At 39.9% G+C, this 26864-nt stretch overlaps 2 protein-coding genes across 3 annotated transcripts; both read left to right on the forward strand.

Moving 5' to 3' along the window:
* Positions 1-226: 226 nt before the first annotated feature.
* Positions 227-5445, forward strand: LOC145888808 (conserved oligomeric Golgi complex subunit 2-like). The gene is made up of 16 exons (XM_082979666.1): positions 227-413; positions 543-704; positions 770-835; positions 896-1063; positions 1128-1217; positions 1493-1672; positions 2063-2187; positions 2591-2723; positions 2935-3074; positions 3132-3212; positions 3284-3434; positions 3706-3880; positions 3937-4078; positions 4147-4287; positions 4583-4778; positions 5132-5445. The coding sequence occupies exons 1-16, from the start codon at positions 321-323 to the stop codon at positions 5231-5233; spliced, it is 2145 nt and encodes a 714-aa protein (XP_082835792.1). The 5' UTR covers positions 227-320; the 3' UTR covers positions 5234-5445.
* Positions 5446-6213: 768 nt separating this feature from the next.
* LOC145888676 (poly [ADP-ribose] polymerase tankyrase-like) lies at positions 6214-26593 on the forward strand. 2 transcript variants are annotated; one of them, XM_082979479.1, is made up of 51 exons: positions 6214-6787; positions 6845-7046; positions 7139-7259; positions 7464-7651; positions 7721-7914; positions 8233-8374; positions 8766-8833; positions 8898-9050; positions 9332-9406; positions 9464-9630; positions 9737-9845; positions 9919-10094; positions 10309-10387; positions 10454-10591; positions 10750-10980; positions 11357-11562; positions 12056-12251; positions 12748-12879; positions 13065-13167; positions 13540-13895; positions 14550-14717; positions 14850-14999; positions 15061-15147; positions 15383-15442; positions 15547-15711; positions 16083-16297; positions 17073-17200; positions 17533-17749; positions 18020-18262; positions 18605-18773; positions 18852-18941; positions 19201-19353; positions 19425-19542; positions 19854-19974; positions 20222-20408; positions 20640-20732; positions 20912-21054; positions 21374-21512; positions 21772-21950; positions 22183-22288; positions 22354-22523; positions 22658-22799; positions 23043-23167; positions 23234-23312; positions 23563-23740; positions 24141-24248; positions 24513-24706; positions 25021-25107; positions 25440-25566; positions 25714-25808; positions 26165-26593. In XM_082979479.1, the coding sequence occupies exons 1-51, from the start codon at positions 6269-6271 to the stop codon at positions 26234-26236; spliced, it is 7863 nt and encodes a 2620-aa protein (XP_082835605.1). In that variant the 5' UTR covers positions 6214-6268; the 3' UTR covers positions 26237-26593. The 2 variants fall into 2 exon arrangements, with proteins under 2 accessions (XP_082835605.1, XP_082835606.1); XM_082979480.1 differs by having other exon boundaries at positions 6214-6765; positions 6979-7046.
* The last annotated feature ends 271 nt before the right edge of the window (positions 26594-26864 follow it).

Below are 26864 nucleotides of genomic sequence, written 5' to 3' on the forward strand. Positions count from 1 at the left end.
CACCTCCTTTGTGATGCCGCTGTAATAATGCACATTATCAAACGCACATTTATTTTTATGTCCTGTGTGACCTAGATAATAAAACAATTCGCTATAACCCGTCTACTGTTTCATTTCAAATAAGTACAGACAGAGTGCAATGAGAAAAGTTGATGATTCAAACAATGTAGATAAGTCTTTAATTTGGTATTTATGAATTGCCTAAAATTGCATGATGCACAGCAGCGATAAGGTATTTTTCACCATAGTATTGAATTGGAATCTGAATCCTGTCGGAGGTATATGCTGCAATATTATTTGCTGAGGAATTGTTGTATACGATGACTAAATCGAAGGACAAACACAGTTCAAGTTCATCACTCTTACCTGTGCCGGCCACAACGTTGTGTTTTGACAAAAATGAATTCATGAAGGTTTATATAAATATGTTGATTTTTTTTAATTATTTTTTACACATATGCTTAATATTTGAAAATAATGGGATAAAAGTTATGGGTTGCAAACATAACTGTACGTATTGAATATTTACCTTGCTTATTTAGGAGAGCTTTAGTGTTGATCATTTTGTTGCCGACTGCCGAAAACGAGTTCAGTTGGAGGTTTTACGACAAGATCTAGAAGTGTACTTCAAGCTGCTAAAAAATGCAATGATTGAATTAATTAACAAGGACTATGCAGACTTTGTAAACCTCTCTGGTAACTTGGTGAGAACCTGATCTTCCTATATTTTTTGTGAAGAATTTTTTTTATGCTAATTTAATTTTTCTAGGTTGGAATGGAAAAGGCTATTGGACAGCTCCGGACTCCTTTGCAAGAAATTCGTCAAGATGTGACTGTATGAAAAAGAAAACTTGTATTATGTTTATTGTTCTTAAACTTCTGTGCACATTGGCAGGCTGTCAATGATGTTGTCATCAAGGAAATAAACGACTTTGAACATGTACTTGAACAGCAAAAGGTTGTATCAAGTAGAAGAAAACAATTGGGTCATATGCAGGGTCTCCTGCAAGCAATAGAAAAAATTGAGCACATTCAAAGATCAGAAGACTCCACAATGGGCCAGGTGGGTTTATACTTCCTTTTCAAAAACTGCAAATGTGATGTTTTATGCCTGCTTTTGTCAACAGATTTTAGAACGAATTGCTGGAGAGTTCAATCAGCTACAACACCACACAATGTATTGCAAAGGCCTACCTGTGTTAAACCTGATAAGACCAGTAAGAATTAGCTTCATGGAAAGTCAATAAAGTTTTTTGGAAGAAACCTTTGAGTTACGATTTCATTACTCAATTAATTATTCCTGAAAGTTTGTGTTTGGCAATTCATTGTATTAACATGTTTGTTAGAATGCACAATGCATCTTACATTTTTTTCTTGCATCTTTTGCAACTTACAATTGAGTCATATTTTTTAATAGTATTACTTTTTTACAGTCATGCCAATATTTTGCACTTGATTAATTTTTTTCATTTGTCAATGTTTTTTCTCTTAGAGAATATCAAGCATCACAAGCTATCTTCAGAGCAGTTTAGAAGGTGAACTGGTCAAGGGCATGGCAGAACTTGAAGCAACTCACATTCACAGGTGTCTTAATTCCTATGCACTTATTGGGAAGACTAAGGATGCAGAAGTTCTTGTCCGCATGCATGTTGTAAAACCTCATGTGTATCAGGTAAGTTGGTTTAAGTCAGTGTCTCTAAAAATTTTCTTTCCATGCTCACTGTGCAAAAGTTTGTGATTTGAAACCCCTTGCAAAAATTTTTGCTGTTATGTGTGAGTTGTTGTAAAATACAAGGCTGATGCAACAACACAAGTTTCTCAAACTTTGCTCATGTTTCTCGGTGCCCCCCAATCACCTATTTATTCTCCAGTGCAACCAAATTAAATATGCCCCACAGCCCAGCGGGTAGTGGCTCCCACGTTAAAAACCACTGGTTTAAATCTTCCTCGAGTTCTGTACCAGTTGACAAAACTCATTTAAGGTTTAGGATGCTTTTGATTTGTCGTTTTTACACTACTAAATATATGAAGAATGTTGTTTGGAACTGTGCTATCGTTAAAGGTTATGGAGGAGCAGCATGGCGACCTTTCAATTTCTGGATTGAAGCAAATGTTTTACAAAATACTGGATGTGGTTCCTAATCATCTGCGTCTACTGTGTAACATCACATCTGGAAGAAAAAACAAGTACTGTGCACTTGGAAACTACTAATAACATGAAACGTTGTGTGTATTTACTTGCCTTTAGCCAAACTCTTTTATTGTGCTCCCCCAATTTTGTTTTTGTAACAATAGTTACGAGGAATGCCACACTGTCCTTATTTCTTACAATTCTTCCTTATTTTAACTCGCTTTACCACCAACAATGTTAAATAAAAGCCTTTTTTGTCAACATGATTTGTTTGAGATTCTCATATCACCCCTTATAAAGGTCATCATGTTATAATTTATGTAAAATATAGCATAATTAAAGGTAAATCTTTCTTTTTTCCGGTCATCCTTATTTTAGGTTCCACATCAATGACAACCCTGGTTATAAAGACTAGCCTTTTGTACTGACATTGCCGTTAATTTGATTTTTGCTTTGCAGGTCTGGGGAGCAATTTCGAGGAATCCCTGGCTATGATTTTGTGGTGAATTCTGCATGGCCAGAAATTGTATCTTGTTTGGAGAAGCAGCTTCCTGAATTGTTTGCTTCTGGTGATCCAGACAAGTTTCACAAGGTTACTTTCCTTTGCAAAAACCAAACAATTATATGATTAAAACTACTCCTTTCCCATTAATTGCCAAAAAGCGTTTCATCTGCAGTTAAAAACTAACACTTGCTGTTATTTTACTCATCATATGCCTTAATTTCTATGTGATTTTGGGCACATGCTAATTTTGGGTGTTTGAGCATTTATGTTAGTGTAGTTATTCATTGGTCTTTTTTAGAGATACTGCACCTGCATGGAGTTCGTCGACAAATTTGAGAGACAGTGTGGATCTCAGGCGAGCATAAACAGACTCCGTCAGAGTGAAGCTTTTCAATGCTTAATGACCCATTGGAGTCTGCCCGTGTATTTCCAAATCAGGTACTATCTGGAGTGTGATAGTCGACTTATGAGTTGCTACCCATTCTTGTGTTGCAGGTTTCAAGCTATTGGTGGACAGCTGGAAAGTGCTTTAACTGGGGATATTGTTCCAACAGCTTCTAACCAAGATACATTTAGGTTGGATAAGTCTTGGCAATTGCAATGTGTAGGTAAAACTTTCATCTGAAATTGGTTTGCATTGTTTGTAGGTTGCAGGCAACCGCACTTACCTGGCTGAGTTTGCAGTCATGTTGGAATAAAGATGTCTTCCTTCCAGGCTTGTTGCACAGGTTTTGGAAATTTTCTTTGCAGATTCTGTCACGCTATGGCAGTTGGGTGAAAACAGTTGACAACAGCGAGGTTAGTTCCAGTGGTCCAAACACTGAAACCTGTGGGAATTTTTTTTCCCCGTTGTGTGTTTCAAGCAATATCTAACCACAGTTGAGAAAAACTTTGGCACACCCATTGCACCTTATAAAGCATTTCTAAAAAAAGTTCCTTTTTGACAAGTTTAACAACTACATTTGGTTGTCTTGGTGCTGTTCAAAATCCCCAAATTTATTGCTACAGAGTGATGATATTACATTAAAAAGGTTGCAGCCAATGGTTAATTTTAAACCAACCATTTTAGGTAAAAAGGAAAGGAAATTCTTCAGATTTGGAAAAAGTTTCTAAAGGGATTATTCAAGTGGCTGGGTTGGTAATTGACTTAGGAACTTTGCATGATAAAGTTGGCCAACTCTACACAGACAAAATTGAACCGCTGGCTAAAAAGCAGGGCATGAAAAACACAGCTCTGTTAAAAGGTAATAATTATTGTTGTTTGTTCTTTACGAAATTTACGGAATTTTTTGTGTGTAAGATGCTTTGTTGGAGCTGCTGGACAGTTTAACAAACTTCAAAGATGGATTTGTCGGACACATCATAACTACCTTAAGTTCACTGTCAACTGCTCACTTAAAACAGGCCCAAGATGTACCCAGACTTTACCGCAAAACCAACCGGTAAATACAGAAAGTGATAAAGAACGATTTTATCTTCATACCACACCATGTATTGCCTTTATGTGCAGACAAGCGCCCACGGAACCGTCGCAGTATGTGACTGGCGTTATTAAACCCCTCAAGTTTTTTAAAGAGGAAATGTATGACCACGTCGACCGCCCTCTACTATCTGAATGGGTCACCAAAATAGCGTTGGCGGTTTCCGAAAGGTATGAACGTTACCTTGTATCCTCGGTTTTTATGTTTCGTTTTAGGCTTACTGTGTTTGTACCACGAATTTATTATATTTGTCCAGGAACTTTAATACAACAAATTAAGTTTGCGCTTTGAAACGAAAGCTTATACATTGCGACTGTTTTAATGTGGGCGCCAGGCACTATAACCTTTATGGTTTCGTCAGTGCTAATGCAATTTAATTTATTGCGTTTATGATTCATCCGCGTCGTAGTTTCTGCGCAAAATACAACTATTTTATATGTTTTTATCTCCGTGCTCTCGCGATAGATATTTCTCTGTGGTCACCGACGTTTTGACGTCTGTGCGAAAGATGGAAGAAAGTCTTATGCGTCTTCAGAAAATGCGTAGCGCCAAATCTTCATCGGGAAACCTCGCTTCCCTTGCTACTGGCAGCGAGAGTTTGTCCGATGACGACAAAATCAGACTGCAACTCTACCTGGACGTGGCGCACTTTGGCAACCAGGTAATTTAAACAACAAAATGTTGTATGATAACACTACAGTTAATACAAAAGAATCTCTCTTGGCGTGTTTAATACACACATCGGTGTCAATATAAAACATTAAAGTGATTATGTTGTAAAACCAGAGAAAAACGCAGTTGATCACTAAACGTGCATGGAAATTAATGATTGACGATACATAAGAAGTATAACGGTTTTTAGCTGACTGACCTTTATCAACCTATCACAAAACTGATTAGTTTTTGCTGCTGCAGGATTTGTATCTTTTGTAAATCTTTTGTAACGGAAACGTGTTTCTGATTTGCCCCTTTCAAGCGCTATTTGTAATTCTAACGATTATGTGAAAATTTCAGTTACAGGAATGTGTGGTGAAAATGGACGACGTACCGAGTTATCATTCACTGCTTGACATGGTCACAAAAGCCAAGAACAAGCGACTCAAACCAAACGAATGAATGCTTGTGCTGCTTTGATGTAATGCTGTCTTAATATATATTCGAGAAATCAAAATTCAGATTCGATGTGAAGGGGACGTGAATTCGACCGAAGTTGCTACTTTAGGCGTTTTGTGCAATATCGAATCCAAATGCTTATTTTTGGCGCCCTTTTCTCGCAAAGCTTGTTTGACTTTCTTTACTTAGGCCGACTTGTATGTTTGACATTCATAGTAAATAGCTACTGAAAAAACTATGTTCGAATCTTTGTTGTTCAGGTTGTTCAATTATTTAAGCTACGTTGGATTATTTAGCGGACATGCAGAAAGAAAATGTTTTATCACTAGGTTTGAAAACATATAGCAAGTCAAGTTCAATACTAATGGTGCAATGACTGGTAGTAAAAGTGCACGTGTAACTGAAAGCATTTTATAAGTTTTGCAGTGAACTTGCAGAAGAAACATAAATAAAATACCGGCATCCCATGTGTTAAACGTGTTGCTCGGTGCTTGTTTATCAGGAAAGTAAATTGCAACTAAAAGAGGTTGTAAATTTTTTGATTTAGATTTTACGAAAATATATGTGAAATAGTTGGTTGGCAATAACGAGTTTATTAAATTTAGTTTTGTCAGGCAAAATAAAACCAATTGTACAAAAAAAAATTATCCACCAACGTGGAGTAAAATTTACGTGAAGGCGCGTAATCGATAAAGATAACATGGACGACTCGTGGGTTTTGGTTTATGGTCGGAAAAAACAGAAAGTTTTTACTAAAATGTTTGGCGCAAAAGTGCAATGCAATTTAGAGGTGTGTTGTAAATTTGCAAATATTTGCACTACAATTAAAAAATGCAAAACAAACCTTTTCTAAAGTTAAACAGCGAAACTTTTGCCGTAATAAAATGAGGTCTTAAGTAGGATTGAAATTTTTTATAGTGCCTAAGTACAATATTAATGAAATTGGCCTACAATACAATAACACCTGTGCTCATGTTTAAGTGTTTTTTATGACAACTTTAGTTCATGTTTTGATTGTGTTTTATAACTTTTCAAAACATGAGCGACGGAAATGGGCTGCAGGAGCCTATCGCTGAAAGCACTGAAAAGGGGGAAACCGGAAAGGAACTCAACCAAAATGTGGATGACAAGCTTGTAGAAGAGGTTTCACCAACAACCTCCACAGAAATTTCTGATTTAAAAGAAAGCAATTTATCCACTGCAGAGGGGGATGAAGAAGCAGCTTCAAATGGTAAAGAAGCTGTGAACAAAGGAGAGCAAGAAGATAAAAATAATGCACACAACGATGACGAAGCAATGGAATGTGATTCAGAACCAGCTAAAAACACCGAGGATAATCAAGGTGCAGAATTAAAACACGACACAGAAAAAATTCAGGACACAGATGAAAAACAGGATTCTGAAGAAAAACAGGATTCTGAAGAAAAACAAGATTCTGAAGAAAAACAAGATTCTGAAAAAAAACAAGATTTTGAAGAAAAACAGGATTGTGAAGAAAAACAAGATTCAGAAGAAAAACAGGATACAGGTGACAAGCAGAATGCAGAACAAAAACAGGTATATGTGGCACAATGTTTAAGATTTTTTTGTTTCTTACTTTTTTATATGCTGTAGATTGCCTCAAAACAACCTGATCTCACCACCATTGACACAGGTGCAATTGAAAATGTGACTAAGGATGCTAAACCAGATAGTGAAGAGAATGCAGCAATGGAAACAGAGGAAGCAGAGAACAAAACTGAAGCAAGCGAGGAAGAGGAAAGTCAAGAAGAAAAACCTGGTGATGCTGATGAGGACAAAGATGAAGAACCCAAAGGTTGGATGATGCATTGTTTTTTTGTTGTGATAAGTATACTAGCAGAGAGGGAGAGCAGTGAATTTTATTAAAACTTTTTTGTTGTGGTGCAGAGAAAAGGGGAAGAGGTCGCCCTCCACTGGAAAAAAGACCTGGTACTACACCACCAGTTGAAACAAGGCAAAAATCGAAGAGACCCCGGCGACACATTTCTGCCATTGCATCCCAATATGAGTATGACATTAGGTTAATAAAAAAATTAATTTTTTGGGATATTAGCTTTCTATTCTTTAATCTTGTTTGCCATTAGCTTGATCAATATTGTCAAGTTTGGACCAGCATTACCTCGGAAAATGCTTTAAACAGTTACCATATTTAAATTTTACCAAGGACAAGCAGAACAAAAACCTTAGGTCTGTACAATTTTGACTTTTGTAGTTTTGAGATGCCTACCAGCCCGGTCAGTTCACCTGGACATGGCAGACCGGGACGTCCACGGAAGAACCCTTCACCTGCCCCCGCTCCCAAACAAAAAAAGGGTGAACAACAAACTCCTGAAATTGGTACACCACAAGGAACTCCCTATTATGTAAAGGGAGAAGTTCTAGCCGTCCGCAATGAAGATGGTAAACAATTCTCCCTACATAAATACACATGTGCATGCACATTTGCCAAATGTGATCTCTATTTTGCAGGTGGCTTTTACTTGTGTACATGCCCCAACAACATCTTTACCATTACAAAGCCCTTTAAAGTACAATGGCTGGACAAGTGCGGAGATAAAAATATATTTAAGCGGTCGTACTTTGATTACCTGCATTTCAAAAGCGTTCTGTACTCTGGGGTTTTGCTAAGCAAGATTGAAAACAACCAATTGGAGTTGCCAGCGGTATGTTATTATTTGTCTAAATATGTTTGTGTGGATTGTAAGTGTACTTTTTTGGTTGTATGCATGGTTACGGGTTTTAAAACCATCAGACAGTGCATGAAAGGCAGCTACAAACAAATATTTTGTCACTGAAGAATAATTTTATATTTTGTCTTATCTGTAGGTTGTTCTTGAGGGCTAGTACCTGTACTTCTGGGCATATATTGTACATGTGGGCATATGTAATGCCCATAGAATTGCTATTTTGAAAGGCTGTGATACCACATATATTTAAACTTAGGTAGAAAGTGTTGCCAAACACCTGTTTTTACAACTTAGAACCAAGAAAAGAAAATTTTGCATCGCCTTGAAAAGTCGCTGCGCGGTGAGGAAGACATTTCATCCGACTCTGAGGATGAAGGTCCAAGTGGCAAGAAAATGGCAAATCTTAAGCGCGCTGCCAAGCAGAAGGAAATCGGTGGTAACACATATTTTTTGACAAATATAAAGGTCTTGTTTGCAAACCTACATTGCACCATTCCTAGTTTGCTATCTATTTTATTGTGACATGGGGCCTGACGGCACTGTTGGTTGAGCTTTGCTTGGCCATAGTGTTTCCACCTTGTTTTCTCTGTAAGGTTGCACCTAGTTTGGTGCCTAACAGATGACGGTGATTGTATAGTCACCACAAAGTGGAAGTCTTTGCTTGGCCGTTTGGTCAGCAAAGTCGTCTGATAATCGCACCAGCTGAGACCTTTTAGGTCGAAACAGTGGCCATCTGTCTGCAGCTTATACACTATTTTTTTTTGCAATCCTACAATGCACCATTCCTAGTTTGCCATCTATTTTTTTTTTGTTTTCATGAATTTCAGATTCAGTTGACAGCGGTGAAGATGCCCCACTGTCGGCAATTTCAAGCAAAAGCCCAGGAACAAAGAAGGTAATTTTTGGTTGAAAGTATTTTTACATCAGATATTTTGATAAAGTATATGCTAATTTTGTAGAGAAAATCGTCCAAGGACACGGACATCAACCGTAAGCTTGGCAAGATCCAGATTCCGGGAGTTCACACAACTGGAGTGAAGCGGAAGTCACAGAAATACGAGATTGGAATTTCTAGTCCGTCATCACGCTTGGCTTCCCCCAAATCAACCCCTGTGAGTGTCACTAACACACTATTGGCAGAATTGTCATTGTTTTGTATTATTAATTTAACATGTTAAGTGCTTGTTAATTGATTCTGGGGATCATTCCTCATTCTGTTGCAACTGGCCCCGAAGATTTCCACCTTATATGGCAGTAAACTTATTTTCTTGTGATTTATTTCACCAACATAAAGCCCATTTGCACACTTATCTCTGCCAACGGTGTAAAGTATTCGGTTGTTCAATACTTTTTTCCCCATTTTTTAAAACATTTTCCTTATTTTATTATTCAGGTAAAATCTGGGGCATCTGGTTCAACAACAGGACGGCCAAGAGGTCGACCTCCCAAAAACCAGAGTGTTGGCAAGGTAAGCATCACACGTTTTTGTTAACTATAGATTTCGATCAGACATCAGCTTTTTCAGGACTCTGGTGCCCAGATAATGAGTTCAGACTCCGATGGAGCTGTGCGTTACATGATTAACCCTGAGGTCACACAGCAGATGCAGCCGAAACCTCATCGTACCAATGAAAACCTGATTCCAAACCAGGCTATTGATGTGGCAGCAAAAGACCCTGCTTTTGATTTAAGGTGGTCTATTATCTACTGACGTGTTTATGTAAAATAGATCTACGATCTCTTCTGCAATTTTGTGATATTTTTCTGAAATTTTATTTTAAATTTCTTGATGTTCCAGACAATCTGAGCCGCATTTGCCAAAAGACAAAATGGCAATACGTGCTGCAATTCTCCAAGATGTTGGTGAATTGGAAACCATCTTTTCTAGCAGTACAGACATGGGCAAGGTACTCGAGTTTTCAAATTACATTTGACATTTTCTATGTAAAAATGTGTTTACAGTTTTGTCTTTTTATCAAGCTTCTGTGTAAAACAAGATCTGTGGATGTGCCCTTGACAGCATTTCATTACGCTCTGCGTGCCGGCAATGCAGGGGTCTTACGATCCCTTACTGGTGAACTTTCCAAGCTGACAGAATACAATCTCAAGCCTAATGTCGATCCACCAGCAATGCTGCGCGATGCATCTGATGCCCAGTGAGTGTTTGTCGCATTACAATGTTAATAATATCTGTTGACTTCTGGCATACTAAGCTGATACATATCATATGCATAGTTTTTCCTTTTTTGTTTGTTTATATTCTGTTTTTCTGCAATCTAGTTAAATTTTGTTGTTTTTTCACCAGTGAAGGTATCTGTAATGTACAAAAATAGTTAAAACTGGAAATCTTAATCTTTCTCTTTGCTTCAGAAATGGATTTAAAGGTGAAGAATTGTCCCCACTCGATATTAGCAAGGGCATGAAAGAGGGAAATCATGCTTTTCTTAAGGTACGAATTGCAAAATAAACTTCAGGCTTAGCCAGGTCCAACTTACTGGGTGTTACTTATACTCAGGACACCAAGGCTGTGTTCGAATCTGCCCATGCTTTTGCATCTGACATCGCCCACTTTGCTTGCTCGTATGGAGTCAGCCCAAACATGCTGCAGCTTCTGATGGATGTTTATCCCAAGACCAAAGAAGTAGATATGAAGGTGAGTAATTTTTTTTTCAGTTTGTTTGTTTTTTTTAGCAATATCTCACATTAAAACGTGGAAATGATCAAACAATGCCCTTGTTACATGCTTATTCAAAAAAAGCAATCCCTTGGTGCCTTAAATTAAAAAAAAAATTATAAAAATTATGTTTGTAGGAACTGTTATTTGATAACATGTATCGGGCACTGGAAATGGGACATGTGGAAACAGCTCAGTTTTTGATCCGTGCGTCACGACATGAAGCAATTGTAAGTTCCACATCTCAATCATTTGGTGCCGCATCTGGTTCACCTTCAGCCGGTGGAAACATGGGGGGCTCGCACGGGATGACTGAACTCCATGAATTAGTTCTCTGTTGTGATGATCCGGTACCTTCAGTGTTTACGGTACGATGGATTGTGGCATTTTGTCAGTGATGAACTGTGTTAATGGTCTGTCACATGTTACACTGTTGAATGACTTCATAACAAAAATTAGTTTTGTGGCTGACCAAATGTTCGGATCTATTTATATTGCAGTTGTAACAGTTTTTATAAAAAAAAAGAAATTTACTTGTGTGGTAAACAAACTAAATGAAGTGAATTTACACAGTTGTGTTCTATGTATTTTTCCTGTTAGTGCCTTTGTTATATTGATACAGTGATTTTTTGTTTGTTTCTAATTCCCTTTTTTACTTTTTAATCATATTTTGTGGTATATTTCCTTTACCTAACACCTTCAGCAAAAGTTTTTTCAAGTCGATTTCACTCGACTTGACTTTAGGTTAAAGATGCCAAAAAGAAGAGTGGTGACAGCCACAGAGTTCAACCTGTGCATTGTGCTGCCTGCAATCCCAACTCCACTTGCTTGAAGCAACTTATCACTGCCGCCAAAGAGTGCCTCAACACAATGGATGGCCGAAACCGCAGACCCATCCATTATGCAGCTGCCTGTAGTAGCACTCAACCCCTAGAATTCCTCATAAACAAGTAAGACCTTATTGATGTTTTGCTGGTTAATTCTAAACCAGTAGATCGAACATGGACATTGTATGTTGTGTGGATTCTTCACGTTCATGACCTACATGAGCTGTTTTGCTGCCGAAAAATGAATAATTTAATTTTAGTAATGTCATGTACGTTTCCTGTCCTGTTTGACATGTTGACACCATTATGTGTTGTTGCAACCAAACCTTTCCAACCTATGGGACATGCAATTGTAGTTGTTTATATATGTGGAAACCACCAGTACTGCTTGGCTAACTGCCAAAGTTTAAACCTGAACTACTCGCGTTGTTTCTGTTTTTCTTTACAAAGTTGCAGCATTTCTTGATGAAATTCCACATTTAATAGCAGGAAAAGAGATTTTTGACCACAAAAATTGCAAATTCAACTCTAGTGTTCCTATACTGCAGTGTTAGAATGCTTTAAAGTTACTAACACTAAATTAACATTTGTGATCACAAATCCAACCTTTCACCAGAGTGAGTATCGAAGAGCAGGATGTTAACGGGATGACACCTCTGATGATTGCAGCAGAATCCGGACGGGATAGGAATGTGGATCTTATACTGAAAACTGCAGCAGGCAGCAAAGTCATGCACGTTGTGAATGTTGTGGAGAGACCAGACCGCAGCAACAGGTCGGCTGTGCATTACGCTGCCTTGAACGGACACGCGGTAAGTGTGCAATATGTATGATGCAAAGTAGGTTTTTATGGCATATTTTAACATTGCATCTCGGCACTTAAAATCTTCGTTATGTCAGGCAATTTATGACGTCATGACGCAACTATCAACTTTTACAGATCACAGATTAATAGTTACCTTTTTTAAATTTGGTGTGCGTATATTGGGTACTTGGCGTGAATTGTGTGGTGAAATATGTGGCTCAATGTGTAAGCTGTAAGTAACTTTATGCAATAAATTTCAGATGGTTCACTTTTTTCAAACAGAATCTGCTTTGCAAGATTAGCAACATTTCGCCTGTTTTCACAGATCAGCATGATTAGTTGACAAATCGCATGTAACCTAAAAGCATTTAAAAATGTAAATTTCAAGTCTTCTCTCCTGCGTCGTGGTTAGCGTGAAAATACGAACGGCTTCTGCGGTCATTTGTAATTTCCGCTTGCGTTCAGAAACCTCGTCGGTTACTCCGTACATTTTTCTGTTACAGAAAGTGATAGAGATACTCTCCAAATACAAGGCGGACCTCAACAAGTCCCTCAGCATATCGAAAGCGAGGGCCACGCCGCTCATGTTAGCCGCTGCCAACGGACACACGCAAACATGTATATCCTTAGTAGAGGTACGTGATGTAACTCACGTATATTTTATCTTTATATAAAGTACATGTGCATTTTGCACCAAAAGAATTTGCATGAAAGGTAATGTAAATTAACCCAACACTCTGGCAGGCAATTTTTTTCAAATAGTTTTATCGGTTGATTTGCAACTCTGTTTTTCTATACTTATATACGTCTGTCTATGTAGTGTGGTGCCAGCATTGAAGTAACTGACAAGTTGCAGCGCACGGCTCTTATCCATGCTGCAATGAACGGACATTACCCTGTGATCACGTACTTGCTACGCAAAGGTGAGAATGCAAACTAACCGCTCATTTCCACCTTCACCAGTCACTTTGCATACTGAGTTCAATATTAGCTACTAAAAGTTTACTGTTAGCAAACTTTATTCTTAGGTGCAAAAAACTAGGAGTTTAATAATTTAAACAAGAAAGTCACTGATATGCTGCTATACATTATGTACAAACGTTTCGAACACGACTTCGTCCATCATCAGTGCAATTTGAGGATAAGTTGCAATCAAGAGAGCGCTTTCACATATTGTATAGCAACATATTAGCTTTGGCTTTCTTGTTCAAACTTCAACGAGCTGAATATGCTGCGTCTCTATAACGTTTTTCGTTTTTTGCCTAAAATGCCTTTTCTTTCATTTTAAATCACAGGGGCCGATCCGAACGTATCTGACTCATCCAACAACACCGCCATACATTACGCGGCTGCATATGGGTGGTATCACTGCGTCCACGTTCTGCTGCAAGCCACCGCCAACCCGGACGTGTACAACGACAGAAAGATGTCTCCGATAGGGGTGGCCCTGCTCAAAGACCACCGCGAAACCGCCCACTTGCTGTCCGAACACCACGCCGACGCCAACTTCAGAGATGACCGCGGGCGCACTCTAGTGGCGCGTCTGCTTGCTGAAGAACCGTTGACGTGGAAGCTCGTCGATCACGTGACTTACCTCTTGGAGGCTTACAAGCCGGAGGTGAACGCACAGGACGTACTCGGCATGGCTCCGGTGAGTAGCTTTGAAAAATCTGGTTCTGAGTGCTTTTATGCAAAACACTCTTGAGACTATTGTCATAAACCAAATCGTTTTCACTGATATATGTATATTTATGTGTCTATGATTCCTTCCAAACTCAAAATGGTTAGATCAGCGGTCGATAACGTTCAGCTTACAAAGAACCCTGTTTACAGTAAACTCAATACTACACGGTGCCTCAAAACGAAAGTTGACAAGGATTTTTTTGACCCATCAATGCACAAAAACCAAAATAAGTGTCACTGTACGTTTTCATCAACTCTTTACAAAACGTGCCTGTGGAGCCAATAGCACCGGAAGTATTAAACGTTGATTCCTAATTAGCATTATTGTTTGTTCCTAAACGAGCTATCCGTCAAACTGTGGAGCCAAACAGAGCGACGACAGAGCCGCGGCTTGCTGACCTTTGGGTTGGAACATCAGGCTTTATCGCTATGTACATCACAGTGACGTATTCCTCTACTGTGCATCACGATTGCGACCATCCAAACATCGAAAATTTATCGCGAGGCATCAATAAACTGTCTTTTTATCTTAGCACTTGCTTAGTGTTATGTGGCACTGCGTTTTCTATCAGCATTTTGTTCATTGGAACCGAAATGGTGTAAACGGTTTTCTTTTCTTAAGATCCACAACCTTGCTTCCAACTCGGTGCGACAGGGAAAGGGCAAAGTCGTGAATGCCGATAGTCAGTCTGTGAGCATGTTTTTGGCTGAAATGTTGTTGGACAGAGGAGCGGAATTAAACATGGCAGATTATCGCGGTCGTCTGCCTCTGTACTTCGCTGTGGAAGATGTAAGTTGATGTAATTTTGCGTAAATAAAACTTGTATGACTTCAATTTTTCATGCCAAAAAGTATAGCCAGAAACTACAGGGTTGACAAAACCCAAACAAAATAAAATCAGAGCTTTGTCATGCAATTGCAGATGAACGTGGCGCTGATTGAATTGTTCGTACGTCGTGGGACCCATTGTCCACGAAGCACGAACTCCACAGCGGACAACGTTCTCCACATGTTGGCTCGCAATTGGGAGCAGGGCAACATGGCGGATATCGTATTCGGACTAGTCAACATGGTAAGTTGTTGATTGATGGTTTTGTGAGTATTTGTAAACTTGCTGCCTTGCTTGTGTGTAGACATCTCAAACTGTGCAAGAACTGGCGGTGAAGAGAAACAAATATGGCTTCACTCCACTCCAACTTCTCACCAAAGCAATCGCCGACGTAAGTTTTAAAAACACTGGCACGTGCTTTAAACTTTTTTGCAACGATTTTTAGCAAAGGTTAAGGGTTAATATTTTGTAGTAAAGGTTCAGGAATAATCGATTAATACTCTACGATGAACTGAAATCCCAGTTTCACCTTCAAGCCTTTTTAAAAACATATTATTTGCGAAGTTACCACATGTTTTCTCTGAACGAAACTCAATGAAATAAATCTCAAACCTTACTTTTTTCAGCATCCCAAACCTTCCCCCACAGAATCCCTTGAATCGACTGAAGCCGAAAACAAAAAACTGGTGAGTTGTTTACGGACTTCCACGAAACATTAAAGGAAAAAAATCTTGTCATTTCCTAGTGTACATAAAGAACCTGACATTCTAATTTCTAAAATGCATTTTAGCAAAAGAAATTGGAGGATCTCGCCTGCCCTCTACTGGAGGCGCTTGTTCTTGCCGCTAAGTCAGATGTGAGCGCGGTAGTGGGGAAAACCCGCCGTAATTACCGAAACCCGAATGACGATGGAAAAACTGCAGCTCATTATCTGAGTAAAGCTGTTGCCGACAAGGTGAGCTTTGCTTACTAAGGAAGAAAATTTCACCTTTCATATTCAATAAAAATGCCAAACCTCCTTGTAATATGAAGACAGATTTACAAACTTTTTCACTTTGATTTCAACGAAAACAATAAACCTGGAACGTGAACAAGGCAAAGGGCCATCAAAACCAACTGTTTTTATATGGTCTTTAATGTAACGATGTACTGTTATTAATTAGTCGGTATGTAATGAAAAATATATTCAACAGTCTGGGTAGGTACATAAGTCTCGTTGAGTATCTATTTTTGCAACAATTCTTCAATTGCTCACTGTTTAACAATGTCTTGCGAATTGTTGTATTTCTGACAACGCCACCTCATATTCACTATCTATACTTGCAGGAGTGCAAGGTCCTAGCGTGCCTTCTCCGACACAAACCAAAGCTGGACATTCTGGACCAACATGGCGCGTCTCCACTTATAACGGCACTGCTAAATCGCAACTGCAGAGCTGTACAGATGCTGCTTGATGTTGGAGCTCAACCAAACTTCTGTTCCAATAATAAGAAGCACAAGTACCCTGCAGCGCCGCTTATTCTGGCAGTGGCGAGACACGGGTATGTTGTTCACTGTTATAGCAAAACCAAGCGAAATTGTATTTTTGTGTGGTTGTTTTGGTTTATTTTTCTGTGCAAGTCGACTTTGATTTCACGCGAAAAAGTGAATTGCATTACAGCAGTGCCCTGGAGATTTAAAAGAATTCTGCATTAAATTAATCTAATAGAGAAAATGTCAAAAGTGACTACATGAATCAGCCTGTACAAGTCGGTGACCGACTAGTGATGTTCCCAGTTCCAAATTATCCGGCCCGGCCGGATCCGGATAGTTATTAATCAAATCCGACCGGATAATTTGGATCCGGCAGTTTGTTAACACCGATTCGTGTATTATGGCAAAAATGTTTGATTGGCAAACAGAATGCTATGTTAAGGTAAACGTGTGCATTTATTAATATGGTATAACACGTCACGAAAAACCTCAATAACAAATAACAGAAAAATCTTACGTCGGCGAGTATAACAGAGTCCCCAAAACGAGTAATTTGCGAAATGTTTGTCCGCTTTTAGGACAAAAATGCTTTCCCAACTATCCGGTAAAATTAATTGTATTATCCGGCCGGGTCCGGGTATTGAAAATTGGTCAAAATCCGTCCGGGTCCGGGTACCCGGATCCGGCGCAACACATCACTATGACCGACGGATCTGTCCTTGCGATATATTGAATTAAATCTTTGCGTTTTGTCAGGCATGTCCGGAGTAATTCACTGAAAAGGAATCGTGGCTACGGTTTGTAAATTCTCACATTAAATTAATATTTTTTCGCAATACTCAGATCGGGTGACAAGAGTTTACTGTCAGCCATCCGAGCTGTTCTACGCACGATATCAGACATCAAGCATGTCCCGTCTGACCCAAGGAATGGTCGCACAGCTCTCATGTACGCTGTGGAAAAGGAGGAAGGTGGGCGTTATCATCTAACAAACAAAAGCAACGACTTATTTAATAACGCGCCCACGGAATTTCGATTAACTTGTGTTATTGAAATCTTCGTGGGCATTTTGTTTAACAAGAGAAGAATCAGAAGGGTGTTATTTGAGTTTCAAGTGTTTAAAAAACACTTTTCCTCTTTTTTTAAGTTTTGCCCCGACAACTGGAAATATTCAGACTGGGTATAAAAAAAAAAACATTTACCCATAGTTCTAAGCCGATTATAAAATATCCTAGACTAAAATTTTACCGTATGTGGCAGCCTTGGCGATTATCTGTACTAATTAGATGCTCTCAATATTCAGAGTTGGATCTGGTGAACGCTTTGCTCGAGAAACAAGCTTCGTTAAGCGAAACGGACGCAGATGGTCACGCTCCACTTCATCTTGCCGTGAATGCGAGCGGTCCATCGTCTGCACTTTTCGATATTCCTGATTTGTTGATTGAGAAAGGAGCAAGCTTGACAGTCTCCGATAAATTTGGAAGGATTCCGCTGCATTACGCTTACACCAAGATATCCAAGTACGTTGAAATCTCTCTGTTTCGCATTTTGATATGAAGTGTATTGGACCAGGTTACAAATAGCTTACATAACACATTGCTGCAAAAACCGTACCAGTGTTCAAAAAAATTGGTTTTTAACGTTTGCGCAAAGTGACGTTTTATTAATGCACAGTTGAATCTGACTTCGTTTTAGAGAAGGTGCAAAAACACAATTGAAGTGGTCAAGTCAAAGTGGTTTCGTAGCATCAAAAGCTTTAAAAAACTCAAGAAAATTCCTCTTTTTATCAGGGAAAGTAGCAACACTGACCTCGGTTGCGACCCGATCGAACTCACAACCCTCCTCACATCCGGTATGAGTGGGGGGGAGGTGGACACGGCGGACTCCAACGGTCGGACTCCGCTACACGAGGCTGCCCGACGTGGCGCGATGATCTGCTGCATGCATTTAGTTGAACGGGGAGCAAATATTAACAGACAGGACTCTGACTGCAACACCCCGCTCAGTTTGGCGGTGAAGGCCGGACATAACAGGTTTGTTACAACTTATTAAATTTTATTTACCTTGAAATCGGGTAAAGTTTTTTCATTTTGGCTGAAATCCAGCTTATAAGTTTTTATTGAACTGCATAAATTACCTGTAATTTCTGCTTTAAGGGACATTGGTACAATAAGAGTAATTTATCCTACTAATCGCATCAGTTAAAACTGGAACTGTTTTGTCAAAACAACATGTGATAATGCCCTTATCTCAACAATCAAAGCTATTGTTTATCCAAATGATTTTTAAGTGTATTCTTCCTCCCTGTAGTTAATATATAGAATTAAGTGGGAGCGAAGATACCTTCACATAATTGTTCTTTCATTGTATTCCAGCTGTGCTGTGATGCTCATCCAAAAGGGTGCGAACGTGAACACGAACGTGATCACCATTCCACAAAGTTCATCAACTGCTGATGCAAACAGTGAGGCTGTCGCCCCCAAGTGGCGACTTAAATCGGCGATCGAGCCCCCGAGAAAGTCGACATGCGAACCGGTTTTTAAGGCAAGTTCCCTGAATCTTGTTAGTATGTCAGTCTCCTCGTCTAGTGCTGATCGTTTATTGGTAATCGTGTATTTATAGGTTGTCGTGGAGAAGGGGTGGCAGGGAGTGACGTACGTAATGCTCGATAGATTGGAAGCCTGTGGAGTGAAATATGCCGCAGCAGTCGAGGTAAGCTATACGTTGTACGTTATTGGAATAAAATCGCTGGTAGCATTACTAGCAAGATGTGTTAGGTCAGCGAATTTTCGCAACAATGCGCAAGTGTTAGAAACGTTCTTACATGTTACAACCTGCATTTTTGCATAGTAAAACGAATATTTGTGGTTACAAGACACTTCAAATGCCTTTGTTAAAATTAACTCACAGTTTCTATCAATTAAACAGATAATTTGACTGATGTCTTTTACAACCTTGCGTCTTTTTGCAGTCGGCGATGCGTGCGCGCAAGTACCAGGTGGTGCTTTCCCTTTTGCGCAAGCAGCGTGATTCAAGCAAACTGGGCGAGAAGAACGATTTGAAACAGAACCTCCTCCATGTGCTTGCCATAAACAAACCGACCAACACTGACGTTCAGATCAAGGTTCGAGCTGTTTTTCAATCACAAACACCTCTGGAATTCTGTTTTACGCAATGGCATTTTTCTGTATTAAGGTTGCCAAAGTTCTGATTGAACGCGGCGTTCCGAGTTACACTACAGACGAACACGGCTGCACGCCCTTACATTATGCTGCTTTCACCAAGAATCTCACGCTTATTAAGTTCTTCATCGGTGAGATTGTGATAAGCGCTCGTAAATGATAAGATTGGTAAAATAAGGGGATTGGCTTTGTTGAAAATAAAAAAATTACCTTGTACGAGTTTATCCAGAATGAGACGTTAGGAATTTGTCAAAACTACCTGAAACCTGAAACTTATTATAAGGAACCACATAATTGTGCAAAGAACAAGGCTGAAACTATTGCTCGTGTTTGAAGAAAACGATGCGATTCAAGTAATGTTTGTCGATGTCAAAAATCCATGCTTAACGGTATATTTGAGAAACATACCTAATTAATGAGCAACATGTAATTGCGTTATTAGAACGGAATCCATCTTCTTTCCGTGGTATGATCGCTCTTACGGACCATGCGGGACGGAATGCCTTCGCCGCTCTTCTTTGGAATTCCGTCATCAACGATGACGTCACCGTCAGTATTCTCAAGTATGTTTTACTTTTATATTGGTTGATTGGAATTATTTTAAAGTTTGTCCATTTTTTTTGGTGTTGTTTGTTTGAAGAAAACTGTGTAACAAATACGAAAGGCAGCGCTTAGGTATAATAATCCGATGGTAAAAAATAGTAAATGGATATGAATTTCAATCCTTTGTTCGGTGGCATTGAAAATGTCGGCGCCATTCCTCAGCAACAAAATGCAAAAACTTAATAATTTTAATTCGCGTTTCTCCAGGTTGTTTTTGGAACACGACCGTGGCAGTGGCGCCATCAACCGGACGTGCAACTTTCCCGTGGCTGGGGTGGAGGCGGTGAGCCAGGACGTGGATCCTGCCGTGGCCGTCCACGATTACTTTAACGGAGAGGTGGAGAGCAACATAATAAATCCACTGATACGAGCAATTCAGCTACGAGCTCACCGCGTAAGTTTTTTTGGACTTGATTTTTTTTGCGTCGAAAGGTTGATATTTGCCTTATACCATTGCATTTGTGTGACTTAATACAATTATCACACGTGAGTGAACTGCGAGTTGCTGGTTTTCTAATTCGGAAAACATCTCATCCGGTCTGTAATTTTTAACTCTGCTATAAAAAATGAACAGTGCAGTTGGGTAATTGTTGATCGATTTAAATGTGCCTAAATTTTGTCGCAGTCTGTGGATCTTCTATTGGACTACAACATAGACATCAACTTGCAAGTGGAAGGATTGAAAAACCAGACTCCGCTTATGCTCGCCGTACAACTTGTAAGTTTCACGTTGGAAAATATAAATGTGAAGCGATGGAAAGTGTTTTTCGCTCCCTTGAATACCAGAAAAAATGCAAACGCTTCAACGATATTAAATCCTATTGGAGGCGCCCTTTTTACCACTGTTACCAAGCTCTGCTGTAGTTTTGTGTCAAGTTTAACAATAATGTGGTTTAGAACGACGAGTACGTGGTGAAGAAACTGCTGACTCACAAAACTCCCGTCCTTCTTTCATCTCTCGACTGCGACGACAAAACTGTTCTTCATCATGCTGCGAAACCACTTCCCTACGGATACTGGGAAAACATGACCATTCTAAGGTAACGTGACAACTGGTGGTGAATTGGCTGAAAAACTGCGAATTTATGCTCTATTCTAGTGAAATGTGGGATGTCAAAAATATCAGTATTTGCAAGTGTTGGATCTTGCTTTTATCGAAGAGTTATTTTTGTTATATCTCCTTACCGCTGAAATCGTTGTTGGAAATAATTTCCGTTTAGTTTTGACTTCAGTTGCTTCCAATAACCGATTCTAGAAACTCGTCAACCCCATGCCAACTATTTCGGTGTGTACAACACACTCAATGCAACCAGTGTTTGCAAACTCTGAAAATATTTAAAAATGTCTTATTCCACGCAGGTTGCTTCTGGATCAGGGCGTTCCAGTGCAACAGGAAGACAAGGAAGGTCGCACCGCACTCTCATACGCCCTGGAAGGGGGTTCGGGTCGAATGTCGGACGAACTTCAATCTGTGGCAGGAATTCCAGCCGACAAATTGGTGAGATATCGTGTTCTTCTGGCTTTAGTGTCCAAGGCTACCAGTACTTACTTATATGTTTCGTGAAACCTCCATATATTGCAAGAAACAAAACAAGTGTTGTTGCCCTTGTTAGAACTGCGAGGGTGTCTAGTTGCGTGTGAGTTGAACTAAGTGCATAAAACCAACTGCATGAACTTAATTAAAGCCATGTAATTGTATTTTTATTGAGATTACTCTGTGCATTGTGGCCCTAACGTTAAACAACGCGACTGTACAGGAAAAGCCAGGTCGTATCACTGCAGAGGTGACTGACGGTGTCGCGTGGAGTTCGGTCGTTCCCGAGTATGAAGTGGACGCAGTCACAATCCTCGAGCGAATCCGTGAAGATGAAATGGAAAACGACGCCGAACAACCAACCCCCAACCCTGACATCCTGTCGGGTCTGCGTGAATCAGGGTGTGTTTCTAGTTTTTTAGTACCTATAAGCTTTAAACGAAAACTTGGCTTGGTTTTAACTAAATAAATCCACACATATCGTCACGAAGTTTAGGTATCAATTGTTGTAAATTTGAAACACAAATCTGCCGTTTGTGAGCAAAATGTGGTTGTATCTGCTGTGACCATACAAGTGGACCGAACTTTCGTTTGCAAACAAGGCAATTGTTTTTTTAATATCTTTCTGTTTCAGCGAGATCGTATATGACCCCACGGTAAACAGACACTGCGACGTTTTCCTCATCGCCGTGGACGTACAACAGAGTGGAATCATTCAGTACAACTTCTTCCGCATGCAAGTTCGTACATCGGTCTTTTAGTAGAATAAAATCAACTTCATGTAACCGAACTTTACTCGCTCCAGGTGATCCACCAGAAGGGGAAGAACCTGTACATGTTCTTTACCCGCTGGGGTATGATTGGAGAGCGAGGAAACTGGCAGACGTCGCCCTTCACCACGCCAGCAAACGCAATCAAGGAGTTTGCCAAGTACTTTAAACTGAAGACTGCAAACGAATGGAGGAGCATTAACAGGTAAATGAATTGTCACCGTTTCCTGGCAACAACCAATCGGTGAGCTCTGATTGATGAATTCCCAATTTGGTCATTATTTCACATCTGAGTAACGATAAATAATCATCACCGAGTAACAAAACTATTCGCGACAGCTTCAAGCCGCAAACCCGCAAATACCACTTGGTGGCAGCAGACGTACAAAGACAGAAGGGTGTCGCTGACCTTGAGTTTGACCTTCACACCGACATCCAATCACTGCTCAGCAAAGAACTGCAAAATGTGTTCGGAGATCTGGTGAGTCTCCTGTTTTGGTTGAAAATTCACTTCAAAGCACAGCTTGTATGATTTGTTACAAAGAGTAGCATTTACGATTTTGCCCTGTGGAGCGTAAATATGGGTATTCCTGAAGCAGTTAGGTTTACCTTGTATTCATTTTCATTGCCATTGTATTGACCAGTTTTACTTCAAAACACTATGAAGCAGTGTTACTGAATTCGGAAGGAAAACAACTCACTGATTTTACCGTTTTATCTCCAGATCAACGTAGAGAGTATGAAGGAAGCTATGAAGGACAGCACCAACGTCGATCCTGACGTCATGCCGTTCGGTCGGTTGGAGAAGGAACGTCTTACGCACGGAATCGACATTCTCAACGACATCAAGTAAGATTGCGATCAACATCTTTTCTTTTTTTGTGTAGCTTTGCCAACCCAATTGTTTTATTACAGGGAACTGATCAACTCCACTGTTGAGTTGAAGACTTCCGACCCACAAGATCAGATCAGACTGCAGAGGATATTGGAGAAGGTATGAGCTCAGTTTATATTGACATATTGGGTGTTTCGCCATAAGAATTCTGCATGGTAGTGTATTGAACATCGGAGATAAGTCCTGTGGCTATGTTACCGTGAAGTCATCAGTTGACACAACAACACGACAAACATTGCTCGCGACTTCTGGATACAATGGCTGTGTTAACAGTGTTAAAAATTGCATAGAACAAGCTGCCACTGATGTTTGTGTGCAAACACGGTTAAAACATCCATCCTTTCCCCAGATACAACAGCGCAGTACGGAGTATTACCGTGTGCTGCCACCACGCGGTGGAATCTTTGACCGCATTCGTCCGATTAGCGATATACCGAATCTCTCTGTTCTCATGTTGCAAACCAAACGTCTCTCCGAACTGGAGTTCGCTAACAAAGTCTTGCTGGGCGCCCAGTATAGAATCAACGGTAAGCTGTGTAAAACTTGCAATTACAAGTTAGTGACGCCATTTGCACCACCACTGACAGTTGCCAATTGCTTTGTATCCTTTGTAAAACCGAGATAAAATTGGTTGTTTGAATTCGGCTCCATTGCAATTTATGCTGATAAATTTTCAAATATTAAGTAAGAAATCAACGGTTCACTGTGTAACATTATACAATCCAAAATTCATGAAATTATATCCCATACATAAGATTGTTGGTCTTATGGTGAATGACACTTCAAGAGTGTTTTGTTGGAAAAGAATATGCAGCTTGACGTATGGTGTAGTGCAAAGGCCCGACATTTTTTTTCCACTTATGTCAATGTTCTATCAACACCTTGCTTGGGGATATCCTGATGTGGCGTTTTTTGTTTCGTCAACAGAGATGAATCCATTTGATTACGTGTACCGGTCAGTGGGATGTCAGATGCAAGTGATGGATCCTGACTCAGACGAGTCGCAGTATTTATTGCAGTGCATTCACAACGCAGGTGAATTTAACGTTTGTATGCGCTTGCTTTCGATTTGAAATTGCGTTCCACGCAGTACAAGTGTTTCTCGTGTTGACAACGCATGGTGCGTTTTTTAATATTTTTGAAAGAAACAAACTTAAATGCAATCACTTTTCTTGAAAATTACACAATATAAAAAAAACACAAAATAATTTAAAAACTTAACATGGCTTTGTGTTACAAGATGCTCAAAAGCTTGAAACGCCCATCTTGCTATAGTTTACCCCAACCATTTTGATTCAGGCCCAGGAATCAAAGTGGATTGTGTTTATCGGGTGGGTCGAGACGGCGAGGCGGCAAATATCGTCTCTACGGGTCTTGGAAACTACCGTATGTTATGGCACGGAACCAACATCCTTAACCTGATGTCAATTCTTCACAAGGGCTTGCAGACCAGCGAAGCTCCGGTTAACGGAAACCTGCCCCATTTCGGAAAGGTAGTTGAATCGTTTTGTGTATATAGGCCAATGCAGAATTTGTAGATTTTGTGAAAAGTGGTGCATTGACTTGCTTATTAACTGTAGAAAAATCTGGTCCTCGGTTGGTCATTGTCTTTTTCTCTGAGACATCAAATTACTGCGGCTCTTATTATTATAAAGCAACAAGCCTCTAATTTATGTCAGAAGATTTATTTGGAAAAATCGATTTCGCTGATGTTTAACTGTTACTTCGCTTTTTGTTTGTTGTTGTTCAACAAGTATAGACAGTACAAATCCTAATGTCATAGTTTGTTAACCATTGTTCTCTGCAGGGTATATATCTATCGGATATGGCTGGCAGAGCGATGCAGGATTGCAAAATTTGGGCCGGCGAAAAGAAGTATCTCATACTATGCCAGGTAATTGTCTCGAGCAATTTCGCTTGCGACGCACTTGAAAGACTCGCCGTGCTTAATGATTTCTTCCTATATTAACAACTTGTCGAAGGAGGCTGACCTCCCTATCATTCGCTTAAAAAAAAATTTTTTTTGTTAAAGTACCTATGCGACCGCCAAGAAAACTTAAAACGACCCGCTAGACGCTCAGTTTGCGGTGGCTTACACAATAGGCTTATTAGAAAATAAACTTTGAACTTTTTCCCGCGTTTTACTCAACTGATAAACCGTCAATATAACTTCATTAATACAAGAAAGGCAGTGGCTGTAAACTCACGCCAGTATTTCCCGGGCAGGTGGCTCTGGGTCACGTGAAAGAGATCCGGGACAATGCGAAAGGTTCGGATGCCGAGGTCGCCAACTCGGTAATGGCAGTGGGGAAGTACCGCCCAAATCCGGGCAAAGAGCTCATCCTGCCTGAAGGTACAGGCTTTTAGTTGCCAATTTCTGTGTATTTTATCCTCTTGCTTATATTTGCCTTAATTCTGTGTTATAAAACGCCGCAATATAAACCGGTACCACCTTTGTGAGAATGCCCCAGGACTTGAAATTTATTTTTGCGTCCTGTAGGTGGCGCCATATCGCTTGGCGAAAAGACGAAGAATCCTGACTTGAGTGGTGTGACAAATACATACAATGAATATGTTGTGTATAGTCCGGAACAGGTGGGTTCGTAATATATCTCGTTATAACTCCTCGTCGTTTCCAAAATTTTGTGTGCTGATGAAAACCTTGCTTGCTTTTGCAACAGGCATTCTGACCAGACTTCAATTTCGCTTGAAAAAAAAACAAAGTTTAAATTCGCTTGAAAACAAGGAAAGCCTAAAATGTGTTAGGGCTTCTTGAGTTTTTTTTGCCACAGTGAAATTCATGGCCTTTAAAAATTTAAATTTAATGAGGTCTCAAAACAGTTAGCGGCGTGAAAGAACCACAACGCAATTTTTTTTTGCTAATGTCCACACTGGACAAGCCTGTTCTGCCAACTTTGCCCGCCGTACATTTAAGGACATGCATTCTACAGGTGTGCTTGCGGTACTTGGTCCGTTTCGAACAGACGGATGAAGGAAGTTCCCCGCCCACAGCGAGCAAGTGATTTCCGTCTGCCGTAATTCGCTTTCGCCGAACATTTTTCCCCATCATGACCGCTTTCCCGTGGCCAACCCTTGCACATATACTGCCATGTTTGTCGGCCCACGAACTGCTTTTCCGCCCCTCACTGCTTCATTCCATCGCACTCGCAAATCAAGAAATTCGCAGAGGTGGAATAATGATGTACACCGAGGCCGGAAAAGGCCTCTGCTGTAATTTTTGCGTAGTACCGACCGATCGATGGAAGGAAGGACTTTTTGGAACAGTTGTCGTTGGTTAATCGCTGCCGTTTATTTGGTGTATTGTCTCTCCCTGTACAGTGCCATCTGTTGTAACCAGATTAAACCAACCCACCTTTGTATATCGTCATAGCGTGCTGTGAAGGATTTAAACCGCGCCAAGGGTAAAGATTGTCAAGTTTTCAGTGGCTTACACAAAAAGACAAAAAAAACGTGGTATTTATTTTCCTAGTATTGCTTAACTGATAAACCGTCGATATAACTTCTATTGATACAAGAAAGCCGGTGGCCGTAAGCTTACTCCGGTATCTTCCGCGCAGGTGACGCTGGGTCACGTTAAAGTGAAAAAATGGTTCGGATGCCAAATCGATAACAAAAGTAAAACTTAGGAGA

The sequence above is a fragment of the Ascidia mentula genome, chromosome 2 (assembly GCF_947561715.1).
Source record: "Ascidia mentula chromosome 2, kaAscMent1.1, whole genome shotgun sequence".
NCBI classification, from domain to species: domain Eukaryota; kingdom Metazoa; phylum Chordata; class Ascidiacea; order Phlebobranchia; family Ascidiidae; genus Ascidia; species Ascidia mentula.

Excerpts from the sequence above, each read along its gene's own strand:
- LOC145888676 (XM_082979479.1), top strand. The coding sequence starts at position 6,269 with ATGAGCGACGGAAATGGGCTGCAGGAGCCTATCGCTGAAAGCACTGAA. Across the intron at positions 7,915-8,232 it reads ACCAATTGGAGTTGCCAGCG|AACCAAGAAAAGAAAATTTT; the intron begins GTATGTTATTAT and ends TTTACAACTTAG. Across the intron at positions 15,000-15,060 it reads TATTCGGACTAGTCAACATG|ACATCTCAAACTGTGCAAGA; the intron begins GTAAGTTGTTGA and ends GCTTGTGTGTAG.
- LOC145888808 (XM_082979666.1), top strand. The coding sequence starts at position 321 with ATGACTAAATCGAAGGACAAACACAGTTCAAGTTCATCACTCTTACCT. Across the intron at positions 2,188-2,590 it reads ACATCTGGAAGAAAAAACAA|GTCTGGGGAGCAATTTCGAG; the intron begins GTACTGTGCACT and ends TTTGCTTTGCAG. Across the intron at positions 3,213-3,283 it reads TCTAACCAAGATACATTTAG|GTTGCAGGCAACCGCACTTA; the intron begins GTTGGATAAGTC and ends CATTGTTTGTAG.